Here is a 16,139-nt window from a genome sequence, read left to right as displayed (position 1 = left end):
TTTTTTTTGCGGTATGCGGGCCTCTCACTGCTGTGGTCTCTCCCGCTGCGGAGCACAGGCTCCGGACGCGCAGGCCCAGCGGCCATGGCTCACGGGCCCAGCCGCTCCGCGGCACGTGGGATCCTCCCGGACCGGGGCACGAACCCGCGTCCCCTGCATCAGCAGGCAGACTCTCAACCACTGCGCCACCAGGGAAGCCCCCCCCCATTGTTTTGACTTAAAGATTTTTAAATGTAATTTTTAAGTGTTTCATCTAACTAAATTTAAGAATCATTTATGTCTTCTGGATTGTGAGTCATACCTAGAAAAGCCTTTCCCTCTTAAAGATTATTATAAAATTCCTCCTGTTTTCTTTTAGCACTTCTGTGGCTTCATTTTTAGGTATTTTAATATTTGAGCTAGCTGAATTAATTTTGTTGCAAATAATGAAGTGGAGTTCTAACGTATTAAATATGGTTCTCAAGTTTTTAAAGTGTATTGAATATTGCATCTTTTCCCCATTGCCTTAAAATGCCATATTTTTCATATACTAAACTCCCATATGTATTTAGATCTACATCTGGACTTTCTGTCCTGTTACATTTACATTTTTCTACTTCTCCAGCCATATACCCATACCACACTTTCAAAATCACGGTAACTTTATAATGTTTTCAGACCTCATAGACCTCTCTCTCTCTCACTCCGTGCCTCCCCCTGACACACACACACACTTACATTTACTCATATGCTTCTTGAATCCTACACCCTTCCTCTGTATTCAGTTTCCTTCTTCATCAAGTACCCTGTGTAGTTCTTTCAGTGGGAATGTGATTGGAAAACCTCCTGCTCAGTCTTTGTCTTAAAACGTCTTTATTTCCCCCTCAGTCATGATTGATATTTTGGCTAGTGTGGTAGCTATTTTGATTGGCTCTCTTAAGCCACATCATAACCCTTCTTCTATTTGGTGGGGTCTGAAACCTGAAAAATTACAGTTCCTTTGCTGCCAGGGCGTGGCTGTGAATATCTTCTACCAATTAGATGCATGTACATGGGACCTGGAAAGTAGAAAGGAGGTGATGGTTTCCACTGAAAAGCAAATGTCTCCAGTGGCATAACTCCACACCCCGCCGGGCTCCAGTTTCTGTGTGAAGCAGTTGTGGCAGAGGCACCAGCGGTAACAGCAGCAGTAGTTTCCTGATCTCCAGATGGTACGAAAAACCTACAGATAAACTGTTAAAATCAAAAAGAACTGAGCAAGGTTGCTGGATACAAAGTCAACCAAGAAAAGTGATTGTGTTTCTATAGATCCACAACATGAAATAAAAATGCAGTTTACCGGCCTTTCTCACCTTCTGAGATGGCCCACGCTGTCTGTGGAGTGTGTCTCCCAAGGCCACTCTCGCCTTCTGAGAGGGCCCACACTCTGTCTGTGGAGTGTGTTTCTCTATAAATAAGTCCACTTTTTACCTATCACTTTGTCTCTCACTGAATTCTTTCTGTGATGAGACATCAAGAACCTGAGCTTCATTAAGTCCCGAAATCAGATGCTGACCCTTTATTCCCAACTTATAGCTAGACCAACTCCCCCTCATCGTCAGCACCACTGGGATGTCTTCTGTGCCATTTCTTTGCGAGAACTTTTTGGGCACTAACACCTGGTTGGGAGACTACTTTGGAATGGATAGCATCTAAAATCATACTGAAACCCCCACCAGGTGGGAGAAGTTAACTCTGTGCTGCCCACAAGCACGTAGACCCCAGACTGGTTTGAACCAGAAGGCTGATGATGCTAACTCCCACTTACCCCCCCACCAACCAATCAGAAGAATGTCCACCAGCTGATCATGCCCTCTTTGAACCATTACTGTAAAACTCCTAACTTCCCCCTCCAGGTTGGGACACACAGGTTTGAGGGCATGAGCCTGCTGTGGCCCCCTTTGCCTGGCAAAGCAATAAAGCTATTCTTTTCTACTTCACCCAAAAAAACAAAAACAAACAACAACAACAAAAAAAACCCCAAATTTACCATAGCATCAGAATATCAAGTACTTAGGACTAAATTTAACAAAAGATGTGCAAGCTGTTTATGCAGAAAATGATAAAATGCTATTGAGAGAATTGAAGAAGACATAAACAAATGGTGAGATATTTGTAGTTTGGAAAACTCAATACTGTAAAAATGTTAATTCTCCCCAAATTGATCTACAAATTCAATGCAATATCAATCAAAATCCCTATTATGTTCATTTTTTCTTTAAGAAAATAATAAGCTGAGTCTAAAATTTATACAGAAATGCAAAAGGTCAAGAATAGCTAAGACATTCTTAAAAAGAACAAGGTGGGAAAATTGTTCTTCCAGTTATCAAGATGCATTTGAAAGCTGAGTATGACAGTGACATAGGAGAGATAAGCAGAGCAATGAAACAGAATGCAGAGCGCAGAAAGAAACCCACATGTATATGGGCATTTGATTTGTGACAAAGGTGACAATGCAGTTTAGCGGGGAAAGGACAGTCTTTTCAGGAGAGACAGCGCTGGAACAACGGGGTATGCCCATGCGGGGGAGTGGAAACAAGTATCGTGGCAATTTCACATCACAGAAACAATTCCAGGTGGATATAAACTGAAATGTGAAAGTAAACTAAAAAAGCCTTTAGTAGATAGTAGTATACAGTAATGCTTGTATGACCTCAAGTTGAAAAAAATATTCATCTGGGCACACATCCACAAAAAAACACTAACCATAAAGGACATGGCAGGACTTCCCTGGTGGCGCAGTGGTTAAGAATCCACCTGCCAATGCAGGGGACACGGGTTCGAGCCCTGGTCTGGGAAGATTCCACATGCTGCGGAGCAACTAAGGCCGTGCGCCACAACTACTGAGCCTGCGCTCTAGAGCCTGCGTGCCACAACTACTGAGCACAAGTACCACAACTACTGAAGCCCGGGGGCCTAGAGCCCATGCTCTGCAACAAGAGAAGCCACTGCAATGAGAAGCCCACGCACCACAACGAAGAGTAGCCCCCGCTCACCACAACTAGAGAAAGCCCACACCCAGCAACAAAGACCCAATGCAGCCAAAAATAAATATATAAATAAATAAATTTTAAAACAGAAAAAGAACCAAAGGGAAACTTCTAGACATGAAAAAAGTGTAACTATTGAAAACTCAATAGATCCTCTTCCTCTTCTTTTTCTTCTTCCCCTCCTAAACAATTCATGCAAAAGCCATGGGGGTGGGGCTCAACGTCTGCTCAGTGGGTAGGTACAGGTGGAAGCCACAGAAAGTCAGAGTTGGGTGAGGAGGGAGTTGTGAGGATAAGTACACTTGACACTTAACTGCCCATGGCAGTTATTATTATTGTCGTTATTATAGTTGTTACAAAGGAAATGTTGAGAGATGGCAGAGCAACCACCAGTCACATCCTCTGGGCCTCACCTCTGATTCCAGCTGCATCTGAGGCCTCACCCACTTTGTGCTGACAGCTTTCTTGCTTTAACTATACAATACATATCACTCCTTTTCTGCCCTGGGGCTTTCCAGTGCCCTGGGTGAGACGCCAATGGAAGTGCACTTGGAATGCCCACATGCACAGCCTAGAAGTGGGAGATGCATCACCTCCTGGGGCAGCCCTTAGTGGGGGATGGAAGCTGATGGGTAAATGCTGCTCACTATCAGTCCTCAAGTGGACAATTCTGAGAGACATTTTTTCACTCCGCAGATGGTTCCAGTGGCGTCAAGCGCCAGTTGCCCACAGCAATGCCCAGCTCAACCTTATACCTTGTTCTGGCTTTTCCTCCAGTCCCTCACGCCTGTTCCCTAGTGTCCCTTCTGTTCCACACAAGGCCTTTTCTCAGGCTCTGCTTTCCAGGCTAGCTCAGGATAAGACTATCAGAAGGCCCTAGAAAGAGCCCTGGGAAACAGAATTCCTCCCAGGATGAATGGCAATAAGGACTCTGTTGCTGGTGGTAAGGGGAGTGGAGATAATCCTTACATGCCATAGCTTCACAATTACTAAGACTTCCCCCTGCAGTGGGGAAGGGAGCAGAGGTAGATAATGAAGCACTAGGTTATGCAATAGTTCTAGCACTTGAAAGGCATGAGGCAATAGTAATTATATGGATTGTGGAGTTGGTTGGCTTCTACTAACTGCTTTAGAAGCTTTGCAAGAGAAAATGGGAGGCTGTCAATTCAGGGCATGCTGTGAAACCCAGGGGCATTCTGAACTTCGAGACTTCAGAAGGTCTTAATAGGGGACTTCCCTGGTGGTCTAGTGGGTAAGACTCCACACTCCCAATGCAGGGGGCCTGGGTTCGATCCCTGGTTGGGGAACTAGATCCTGCATGCATGTCACAATGAAGAAGCAACTAAGACCCAGTGCAGCCTGCATACATACATACATACATACATACATAAAAAAATAAGGTCTTAATAGGATCAAATCCAGTTACTGGTATGCTCATTAATTTGCTAGCCCCTCCCCACCCCTTTTCTTCTCTATTTCACTCTCCCTGGGCCCTCATATAAACAACCTGCACCAAGTCCTTGCCTCAGGCTCTGCTTCATGATTAAGACATGAAGAAGCAACGGTGGCCAAGTCACTAAGTTTATAACCTCAAAGACTTAATGATTTCTAAGGGGAGCAGCCGATTAGTATGACTCAAGCTAAGCATGATCAATCATTCTATGAATAGCTAGTCATTTTTTTAGTTCTTACTTTGTGCCCAGCCCTGTTCCAAACCTTTTACATCCATTACCTGAGTTAATTCTCAAAGCAGTTCCATGATGTAGATACTATTTCTCTCTCTCCCTCTCCTTTCCCCCACCCTCTCAGATGAGGAAACTGAAGCCCAGGGAGTTCATGTAACTTACCCAGAGTCACACAATTAGCACAGGACTGAACCTGGATTCAGCTCAGTCTGACTCCACAGCCCCCAGACTCTTAGCCTCTGTGATATACCGATTTCTTCCAAATAACAATATCAACAGAGAAAGGGGGGAAATTATGTTCATGAATGCTGCTTTAGGCAACAAAATCCTCAAATTCATCTGGACCTGTGTGCACAATATCCCTTCCCACCCTGAAGATGCATTCCCACAGCCAGTGCTGCTGCTGTTCTTTGCTGGGATTTAAGTCCCAGTTCAACCACTTACCAAGCTAGGGATGACCCTGTGAAATTATCCCATTTAAGCCTAAATTTCCTTACCTGTAAAAGCAAGTTAATAATACTGGCCTTGTAGGTGTTCCACAGATTTAGTGTCTAATAGCTGATAGCTATGATTTTTCTAGTCAAAGGTCCATTGTTGGGAACAGAGGAAAAAGAACAGAGCAGAACAATTTTGGTCAAGTTATTTTGTTTGTCTGGAACCCAAGAAATGCCTCTTGGCTTTACTGGACTTAATTTATAACTCCTAGGATAAGAGATTCAAACCAGAAATAATTTTGTCCCCTGAAGTGGGCTGAATGGTGGCTCCCCAAAAAGATAAGTCCTAACTCCTGGAACCTGTGAATGTCACCTTATTTGGAAAAAGTGTCTTTGCAGATCTAATTAATAAGTTAAGGATCTCAAGATGAGGTCAACCTGGATTGACCTAAATCTGCTGACCAGTGTCTTTATAAGAGAAAGGCAGAGGGAGAGAAGGCCACGTGAAGATGAGGCAGAGATTAGAGAGGTGCTGCCACAAGCCAAGAAACACCAGGACCCCCCAGAAACTGGAAGTGGCAAGGGAGACTTCCCCAGAGCCTTTGGAGGGAGTGCAGCCCTGCTGGCACCTTGACTTTGGATTTCTGACCTCTGGAACCGTAAGAAAATACATTTCTGTTGTTTTAAATCACCAGTTTGTGGTAATTTGTTACAGCAGTCCTGGAAAACTAGTCTACTTCTCTCTTCTCCCCCAAGTCAATCCTGCACTGTTCTCTTGACAGAGAGCTAATGGGAAATGCAGCACATAAAGGCATGCCTTTGACATGACCTAAATCTTGATGACTGAGAAAGTCCATGGAAATCAATATAAATAATTTTGCAGGCTTCCAAAAGCTGAGAGCAAATTTTAATGGCAATGGATAATAAATGTGTACTTGTTGAGTAATCTTGCCTTCCTCCAATAGTGACTGCAGGTGCCATTTTCTTCAGACACCTTTTCAAGGTCACCAGGTTTTGTTTTAGAATTTAGACATGGCTTTTGCTTTGTGTGTCTGCTTCTGAACCTTTAATGGGCATGGGGATGGGTAGATGATCGTTGTAACACTTCCAGGGTGCACTTATGAAGAGCACAAGTGGTTGAACAATTATCCTTTATTAAGTGGTGTGGTCATGGGGGAAATGGTCCATGCCTAAAAATAGAAAAAGCATTTAAAAACTGTCACTAGTCAGGATCCTATCTGACAAACCTGTTGTCTGGTGACAGGATTGGATGTACCTGAAAGGGCCAAAGGAATAGTGTTTAAACATGAAAAACAGTGAGTCACTTTAGGTAACCAGGTGAAACCTTTTTAAGTGTCAATCAAGTTTGATTTTTTGTTATGTAAATCAGCTTTGTATAAAGCATCTTACCCTGAGATGTAGTTTCTATCTTTAAATCTCAGAAGATGAGTTCAGAATAGACATATCCAGTTTTACAATCATTACAGGTTTCTATAATATAAAAGAGAAAATAATTCAGTAAACTTAGGATATATATCCATAGAAGCTCTTTAAAAAATCTATTTTAATAGGTGGGTGGCCTGACAGAACCAAGTATTAACTGTTTTTTTTTTCCTGGACTATATTAAATGATTTATTCTTGAAAAGTTTTTAGAAGTGCACCTGCATCCTTCTCTCTGGATTCTTTATATGATATTCTCCCCACCACATCCTTCTTTCCTCCCCATCTACCCATCTCCTGATGAAATTTGTTAGGGGCCGTGGTACTGATTGCTATTGGTTTCCTAGGGTATGCATGTTGCCCCCATTCATCCCATCCTTGGGTTCCTAAAGCCTAGGAGTATGGTGACCTCACAGAGACTACTCTCCCATTACAATAGCATCCTTTATCCCAAACTGTGGCTCACCCTGATCTCTCGGTGCCACCTCCTGGAACATGGGGGTGGCATAATGTATCTCCTGAGAGTATTCAGTCCCTGGGTAAAAGACAAGAAACAGAGTTAGTGGGCCTATAATCCAAATCTCTGATCACTTGAGGGCAGTGGCTTGCCAGCTACCCTCACAATGTCATGTCACCTCTGGACTTTGCAGAGAGTACTTACCATCTCGGGCTTTGGAAACACATTGCCTTGGTTCTAAGCCTGGCACAGATTTCTCATCTGTATAATGGGAATGATATAAATAGGGAGTTAGTGATGTTTGTACCAGACAGGGCAGGTAAATTGCTTAACACTGTGCCTGGCACATGGCTGGCCCTCAGTCAACGTTGGCTGGGATTGTTCTCATTGTTGGCCAAGGTCCTGGGTCTGTTTACTATAAAGCAGCAAATGATGCCAGCCTTAAGAGGTGATCATCAAAGAGATTGGAACACAGTGTGGATCATTCTGAACTGATAGAAAAAAATCTCCAAGATACGTTGTTAAGTGAAAAAATCAAGGTGTAGAATGACATATCTATGACATGCTACCATTGCTACCATTTATTTAGATGCTAACATACACATAAAATTTCTGTGGAAGGATCTTAAAAATTGGTTATTGCCCCTGGAAAGTAGGATAGGGTGTCGGGATGGGAGGGAGACACTATACTCTGCTTCTGCAATTTTTTACACATGTGTCTGTACGACCTTAAAGATTTTTTAAAGACAAAAACCCCAGACCAACCAAAATCGCCAACAAAGTTCTCTTACCTGCTTGATTTTTACAGATATTTGCATATATTCCATCTTCCATGGGTGTATTTCCATAGACTCTGGGTGTGTTATCTTTCATAGCTTTCCCTATAAAAATTGGTGCAGAACCATTAAATTAAACTACTTCAGCCACAGGAGAGGAATTCCCCAAAGTTCTGAAAGAATGACCTGCTCCAATGGCCTAAACTGTTGTCTATTAAAAGAAAACTATAGACTCAGCAAGGAGTCCATAGCATCTGCTTCTCTAAGGCAGAAACCCTTCTGATTTATTTTCTTGGGTCTGCAAATAACATCCTTTGCCTATCAGATTATGCTTGAGATGGCCAGAGACACCTTTTCTTTCCTTCATTGAAAAGAATAGGCTGTAAAAAGCTTTGTAATGTCTGCAAGAGATAGTAAATTACCCAGCTGAGTTCCATTTAGTCCTGGCCAGTATTCAAGAATATTAATTCCACTTTTGTAAGACCCTGCGATTTTTGTAGGAAGAGGAGACATGTTTTTTAAAAGTATGAGATGCAATAAATTTAAGAGGATTGAAATCATATCAAGCATCCTTTCTGATCACAACAGTATGAGACTAGAAATCACCTACAAGAAAAACACGGCAAAAAACACAAACACATGGAGGATAAACAATATGCTACTAAACAACCAATGAGTCACTGAAGAAATTAAAGAGGAAATTAAAAAAATACCTGGAGACAAATGAAAATGGAAGCACAACCATCCAAAATCTAAGGGACCCAGCAAAAGCAGTTCTAAGAGAGAAGTTTATTGCAATACAATCCTAGCTCAGGAAACAAGAAAAATCATAAATAAACAACCTAACTTTACACCTAAAGGAAATAGAAAAAGAAGAAAAGTTAGTAGGAAGGAAAGAAATAATAAAGATCAGAGCAGGAATAAGTGAAATAGAGACTAAAAGAAAACAATAGAAAAGATTGATGAAACTAAGAACTGGTTCTATGAAAAGCCAAACAAAATTGATACACCTTTAGCTAGGTTCATCAAGAAAATAGAGAGCTCAAATAAATAAAATCAGAAATGAAAGAAGTTAAAACTGACACCACAGAAATACAAAGGGCTGTAAGAGATTACTACAAACAATTATACACCAATAAAATAGAAAACCTAGAAGAAATGGATAAATTCCTAAAATATACAATCTCCTAAGACTCAATCAGGAAGAAATAGAAAATATGAAGACACCAATTACCATTCAATATGAAACTGAATCAGTAATCAAAAAACTCCCAACAAACAAAAGTCCCAGACCAGATGGCTTCACAGGTGAATTCTACAAAATGTTGAAGAGGAAGGAACACTTTCAAACTCATTCTATGAGGCCAGTATCACCCTGATATCAAAGACAAAGACACCAGACAAAAAGAAAATTACAGGCCAGGGCTTCCCTGGTGGCACAGTGGTTGAGAGTCTGCCTGCCGATGCAGGGGAGGTGGGTTCGTGCCCCGGTCCAGGAAGATCCCACATGCCGCGGAGCAGCTAGGCCCGTGATCCATGGCTGCTGAGCCTGCGTGTCCGGAGCCTGTGCTCCTCAACAGGAGAGGCCACAACAGTGAGAGGCCCACATACCGCAAAAAAAAAAAAAAACCCAAAAATTACAGGCCAATATAACTGATGAACATAGATGCAAAAAGCCTCAACAAAATATTAGCAAACCAAAGTCAACAATATATTGAAAGGATCATACACCATGATCAAGTGAGATTTATCCCAGAGATACAAGGATGTTTCAATATCCGCAAATCAACGTGATACACCACATTAACAAATTGCATAACAATTATTTGATCATCTCAATAGATGCAGAAAAATGTTTGGACAAAATTCAACCTCAATTTATGGTAAAAACTGTCAACAACATGGGTATAGAGGGAACATGCCTCAACATAATAAAGACCATATATAACAAGCCCACGGCTAACATTATACTCAGTAATGAAAAGCTGAAAGCATTTCCTCTAAGATCAGGAACAAGACAAGGATGCTCACTCTTGCCACTTTTATTGAAAATAGTATTGGTAGTCCTAGCCATAGCAATCAGACAAGAAGAAGAAAAAAAGGAATCCAAATCGGAAAGAGAAAAGTAAAACTGTCACTGTTTGCAGATGACATGATACTATATATAGAACATCCTAAAGATGCCACCAAAGAATTAGAACTGTTAGAACAAATAAATGAATTCAGTAAAGTTTCAGCATACAAAATTAATATACAGAAATCAGTTGCATTTCTGTACACCAAAAATGAACTATCTGAAAGAGAAATTAAGAAAACAATCCTATTTGTAATTGCACCAAAAAGAATAAAATACCTAGGAATAAATCTAACCAAGGAGGTAAAAGACCTGTACTTGGAAAACTATAGGACACTGATGAAAGAAATTGAAGACAACACAAACAAATGGAAAGATATACCATGCTCACAGATTGGAAGAATTAATATTGTAAATGACTGTACTCCCCAAGGCAATCTACAGGTTCAGTGCAATCCCTGTCAAATTAGCAATGGGATTTTTCACAGAATTAGGACAAATAATTAACATTTGCATGGAAACACAAAAGACCTCAAATAGCCAAAACAACCCTGAGAAAGAACAAAGGTGGAGGTATCATGCTCTCTAATTTCAAACTGTACTACAGAGGTACAATAATCAAAGCAGTATGGGACTGGCACAAAAAACAGACACATAGATCAATGAAACAGACTAGAGCACCCAGAAATGAACCCACGCTTATATGGTCAATTAATTTACCACAAAGGAGGTAAGAATATACAATAGGGAACAACAACACAGTAAATGGCATTGGGAAAACTGGACAGCCACATGCAAAAGAATCAACTGGCCTACTTTCTCACACCATCTACAAAAATAAACTCAAAATGGATTAAAGACCTAAATGTAAGATCTGAAACCATAAAACGCCCAGAAGAAAACATAGGTAGTATGCTCTTTGACATTGCTCTTTTTTTGCTGTTGTTGTTTTGTTTTCTTTTTCTGATACGCAGGCCTCTCACTGTTGTGGCCTCTCCCGTTGCGGAGCACAGGCTCCGGACGCGCAGGCTCAGCGGCCATGGCTCTCGGGCCCAGCTGCTCCGCGGCATGTGGGGTCTTCCCGGACCGGGGCACGAACCCGTGTCCCCTGCATCGGCAGGCAGACTCTCAACCACTGCGCCACCAGGGAAGCCTTGACATTGCTCTTAGCAATATTTTTTTTGGCTCTGTCTCCTCAGGTAAGGGAAGCAAAAGCAAAAATAAACAAATGGGACTACATCAAACTTGCACAGTGAAGGAGATTATCAATAAAACAGAAAGGCAGCCTACTGAATGGGAGAAGATATTTGCAAATGATATGTCTGATAAGGGGTTAATATCCAAAATGTACAAAGAACTCATGCAACTCAACATCAAAAAACCAAACCCAATTTAAAAACAGGCAGGGACTTTCTTGGTGGTCCAGTGGGTAAGACTGTGCTCCCAATGCAGGGGGCCTGGGTTCAATCCCTGACAGGGAACTAGATCCTGCATGCATGCCGCAACTAAGAGTTCGCATGCCACAACTAAGAGCCCGCATGCTGCAACTAAAAGATCCCACATGCTGCAACTAAGACCTGGTGTGGCCAAAAACAAACAAATAAATAAATATTTTTTTTTAAATTACCCCATTAAAAAAAATAAAAAATAAAAACAGGCAGAGGAACTGTATACACATTTTCCAAAGAGGACATACAGATGGCCAACAGGCACATGAAAAGATGCTCAACATCACTAAATCATCAGGGAAATGCAAATGAAAACCACACTGAGATATCACCTCACACCGGTCATAATGGCTACCATCAAAAAGATAACTAACAAGTGTTGGCAAGGATGTGGAGTAAAGGAAACCCTCATGCACTGTTGGTGGGAATGTAAATTGCTGCAGCCAATATGGAAAACAGTATGGAGGTTTCTCAAAAAATTAAAAATATGATCCAGCAACTCCACTTCTGGATATTTTTCTGAAGAAAACAAAACACTAATTTTAAAAGATATATGCACCCCTGTGTTCATTACAGCATTATTTACAACAAACAGCCAAGCTATGGAAGCAATCTAAGTGTCTGTTGATAGATGAGTGGATAAAGAAGATGTGGTATGTGGTACACACACAATGGAATATTACTCAGCCATAATGAAGAATGAAATCTTGCCACTTGTGACAACATAGATACACCTAGAGGGTAGTATGCTAAGTGAAATGAGTCAGACAGAGAAAGACAAATACTGTATGATTTCACTTATATGTGAAATCTGGAAAACAAAACGAATAAACATAACGAAAAACAGACACATAGATACAGAGAACAAACAGGTGGTTGCCACAGAGGTGGGGGGTGAATGAAATAAGTGAGAGAGATTAAGAAGTATAAACTTCAAGTTACAAAATAAATGTCAGGGACTTCCCTGGTGGTGCAGTGGTTAAGACTCTGTGCTCCCAATTCAGGGGGCCCGGGTTTGATCCCTGGTCAGGGAACCACATCCCACATGCATGCCACAACTACAAGTTTGCATCCCACAACTAACGAGCCCACGTGCCACAAGGAGCCCAGGTACCAGAACTAAGGAGTCCACCTGCTGCAACTAAGACCCAGTGCAACCAAAATAAATATATACAAAATAAATGAGTCACAGGGATGAAATGTACAGCATGGGAAATATAGTCAATAATATTGTAATAGCTTTGTAACGAGACTTATCATGGTCATTTTGTAATGTATAGAAATTTGAAGCACTCTGTTGTGCACCGGAAACTAACATAGTGTTGTAGGTTAATTATACTTCAATTTTAAAAATGCTTTACATTACAAAAAACAAAAATTTTTTAATGTATGAGATGTATACATTTTGACATCTGTTTTCACGCCTCCTGTCAACTGAGTCCTGGATTTCCGTGAATTAGGACTTTAGAGATGGAAGAAGGCCAAGAGCCTAACATGTATCACTTAGTTCTCTCCCCAGGTCTGACAGTATCTCCCATGGCCCCATTTTACAGGTCAGAACGCTGAGGCTCAGGCAGGTGAAGGAGCCCAGTCAATGCCCCGAAGCTCACTGGCAGGTGTCGGTCCTGAGACACAAACTGTCTTTTGTGTAAATCTCAATATTCCTCTGTAGTCGTGTGCCAAATGAAAAGGCCACTTTGAAATCTTAACTAGAGGTCATAAGACGTGAATTATGAAAAGTAGTAAATGAGGTTTAGTGGAGCACTTAAGGTGGGGCAGAGAGAATGAGGCTCTTTTTTTTTTTTTTTTTTTTTTTTTTTTGCGGTACGCGGGCCTCTCACTGTTGTGGCCTCTCCCGTTGTGGAGCACAGGCTCCGGACGCGCAGGCTCAGCGGCCATGGCTCACGGGCCCAGTCGCTCTGCGGCATGTGGGATCTTCCCGGACCGGGGCACGAACCCGTGGCCCCTGCATCGGCAGGCGGACTCTCAACTACTGCACCACCAGGGAGCCCCGAGAATGAGGCTCTTTTTGTCTTCACGTACTGAGCTTCCTCCGAGTGGAAGACCCAGTGAGGACACTGAAAAGTACAAAGCAAAGCTCTGTCAGTCTGAACCCACTACATCATTTGCAGGCTTTGTGCAAAATGAAAATGCAGGGCGTCTTGTTTAAAAATTACTGAGATTTGTACACCCACGTTCAAAGCAGCACTACTCACAATAGCCAAAAGGTGGAAGCAATCCAAGAGTTCATTGATGGGTGAATGGATAAACAAAGTGTTTGTGTGTGTTGTGTGTGTGTGTATGTACACATATGTGCGTGTGTGTGTATATATATGTGTGTGTGTGTGTGTGTGTGTGTATATATATATATATATATATATATATATAATGGAATATTATTCAGCTTTTAAAATGGAGGAAAAAAAATTTTTTGGCCGCACCGCATGGTTTGTGGGATCTTAGTTCCCTGACCACAGATCAAACCCGTGCTCCCTGAAGTGGAAGCGTGGAGTTTTAACCCCTGAACCTCCAGGGAAGTCCTGAAATTAAGGAAATTCTGACACATATACAACAGGGATGAACCTTGAGGACATTGTGCTAAATGAAATAAGCCAGTTACAAAAGGACAAATACTGTATGATTCCATTTATATGCAATTTCTAAAGCAGTCAAATTCATAGAAAGGAGAATGGTGTTTGCCAGGGGCTGGGAGGAGAGAGAAATGAATGGGGAGTTACTGTTTAATGGGTACAGAGTTTCAGTTTTTGCAAGATGAAAAAGTAGATGACTGGTGTTGGTTGCACAGGAATGTGAATGTACTTAATGCCACTGAATATATACTTAACAATGGCCAAAAGGGTAAATTTTATTGTTATGCATATTTTACCACAATTAAAAAATAATATTAAAAAAATTTTTAATGTATTACGAATTTCAAGACAATGACAGCAGAGCATTACACTGTCTCCTTAGCACGGGGCCCTGTGTGACTGCACAGGTCACACACCCACAAGCAGTCTAAATAGGGAAGTCTTTACCAGAGAAAAGAGAACTGTGCTAAGTGTGAACCGTTCAGGAAGTCCTTCATTACCTTCTCCTTTTGCATCTTTTTCTTCTCTTCTCATTTTCTTCACATCCCATTTCTGATTCCCCTTTCCCTTCCTCCTTGCCCTCACCCTGCTGTCTGTATCCAAAACCCAGGGAAAACAATGGCAAAGCTCCTAAGGAACTTACTTGCTTTGTACTTTGGTAGTATCCAAAATGCCAGAATTAGGATTATTACTATTAGCACCAGAAGCAGAAACCCCAGAAGCAGTAGCTGCAGGCAGAAAGGACAGCTCTCTCCTCCTGGAAGAAGACAGCATTCACTGGTCACTGCACAGCCTTCTTTTCCAATGATATTGAATTGTGAAATGTTCTGGAAAGGGTGATCACGACTGTCTCCCAGGTTAACCAATGTACCTTGCACCCTGAATCCCTGCCCTGCAACTTGAGAGTTAACTTGTTAGTGAAGTTCTTAAAGTTCATACCAAGTCCATCTTCCACAGGGGGTCATATACAAGGAAGAAAAAGCAGCACGGCATTTAACAGACAGACGTTGGCTACGTTGTTAGGGTCATAAGCCTGAGAACAGCTTGGCCATTTACTGGGCAAAGGCTTTAGTCATGTCGGCATGATTTATGTCACCCAAATACCTACCACTTATTGAGTGTTAATGATATGCAGTCATCGTGTTAAGCACTTTACATGCATTACCTTATTTTTCTCATTGGTATTACTCTCATTTTACAATTAAGTAGAGTAAGACTCAGAGAGGTTAAGTGACTTTCCTAAAGTCACACAGCTAGTGAATTGAAGGCTGTGATTTGTAGGCAAAAGCCTGATTCTGGAGCCTGACTCCAACAGGTTGCCTCACTTGTTAGAACTTACTGAACGCCCAGGTGTGGGCTCTGATCTTCTGAGGATGAGGCCACATAAACTAATTTTTGTTCTATCCTCCTACCTCGACCAATGTCCCTTCATAAGGCCAGATTTAAATCTAAAATTCTCAGACTCCTCAGAGTTCTGCACTGGAACATGACAGTATGGGGAGAGCCAGCCCCAGCCCTAGCCTGGCCCCCTTTCCACCCAGGCTCTGACCTGCACCCTAAGGAGCCTGACATGCACATGGACACCCCCAGCCTGCATGGCCAAATGCCATCCCACCACTCCCCACAAACAGCTCCCTTGTTGTGGGTCCAGGAATGTTCACATCCTTACCATGGTCCACCTTGGGAGGATGAGCTGGGAAGGAGACTTGTGCAGGCCCTGGAAGGTGGGTTCTGATCTGATTGGGTAGGGAATTCAGGTCTAGGAACCTAGAGTAAGGTATAGAAAAGTGGGGATATAGGGTCCAGGTGGACAAATCCCCATGGCTTATGGGAAGCTTATGGGAAGACACATGGCTAAGAAGCACCAGAGCAGTGCCTTCCAAAACACAAGGCTGGGACAGGAGCCATTCTTGCCTCAAGTAAAGGGTGGCACTGGGAGTCTAGACTCACCAAGCATTAAACAGCCAAGCAGGTGAGTACAGGTGTTGGAAGTGAATTTAAAAAATGGTTTTTAAAAAGCAAAAGAAAATCAAGAGACCCAGCAGCTTCAAGAAAGATGCAAATTCTAATGCGACTGCTTAGAACCTGAGCAGTGAAAAGTCAAGACAGGAAGAAGGGTCAAGTCAGGAAGTCTTACTATTGATACAAGGTCCCTTCCTGCACCAGTTTCCAGGCTTTTCTTTGGTTCCTTTATGGCAGAAAGTAACCCCATCAGAATGTGTGGA

General features: G+C 42.0%; 1 protein-coding gene across 3 annotated transcripts in view; it reads right to left on the bottom strand.

Annotated features, from left to right (window-relative positions):
- Nucleotides 1-218: 218 nt before the first annotated feature.
- Nucleotides 219-16,139, bottom strand: part of MILR1 (mast cell immunoglobulin like receptor 1) — a 28,234-nt gene continuing 12,313 nt past the window's right edge. The window contains exons 4-9 of one of the 3 annotated variants that reach the window (XM_060082611.1): nucleotides 14,558-14,671; nucleotides 7,817-7,906; nucleotides 7,230-7,286; nucleotides 7,035-7,103; nucleotides 6,538-6,618; nucleotides 219-1,212 (exon numbers count right to left, since the gene is read on the bottom strand). In XM_060082611.1, coding sequence (XP_059938594.1) covers nucleotides 6,566-6,618; nucleotides 7,035-7,103; nucleotides 7,230-7,286; nucleotides 7,817-7,906; nucleotides 14,558-14,671 — 383 coding nt within the window. In that variant the 3' untranslated portion in view covers nucleotides 219-1,212; nucleotides 6,538-6,565. Of the gene's footprint in view, nucleotides 1,213-6,082; nucleotides 6,318-6,537; nucleotides 6,619-7,034; nucleotides 7,104-7,229; nucleotides 7,287-7,816; nucleotides 7,907-14,557; nucleotides 14,672-16,139 lie in introns of those variants that run through there. The other 2 variants (XM_060082612.1, XM_060082614.1) reach the window with 2 other exon arrangements.

Source organism: Mesoplodon densirostris, chromosome 18, assembly GCF_025265405.1.
Source record: "Mesoplodon densirostris isolate mMesDen1 chromosome 18, mMesDen1 primary haplotype, whole genome shotgun sequence".
NCBI lineage: Eukaryota > Metazoa > Chordata > Mammalia > Artiodactyla > Ziphiidae > Mesoplodon > Mesoplodon densirostris.
The sequence above is the reverse complement of the archived record's forward strand: the minus strand, read 5'-3'. Positions and strand labels throughout refer to the sequence as shown.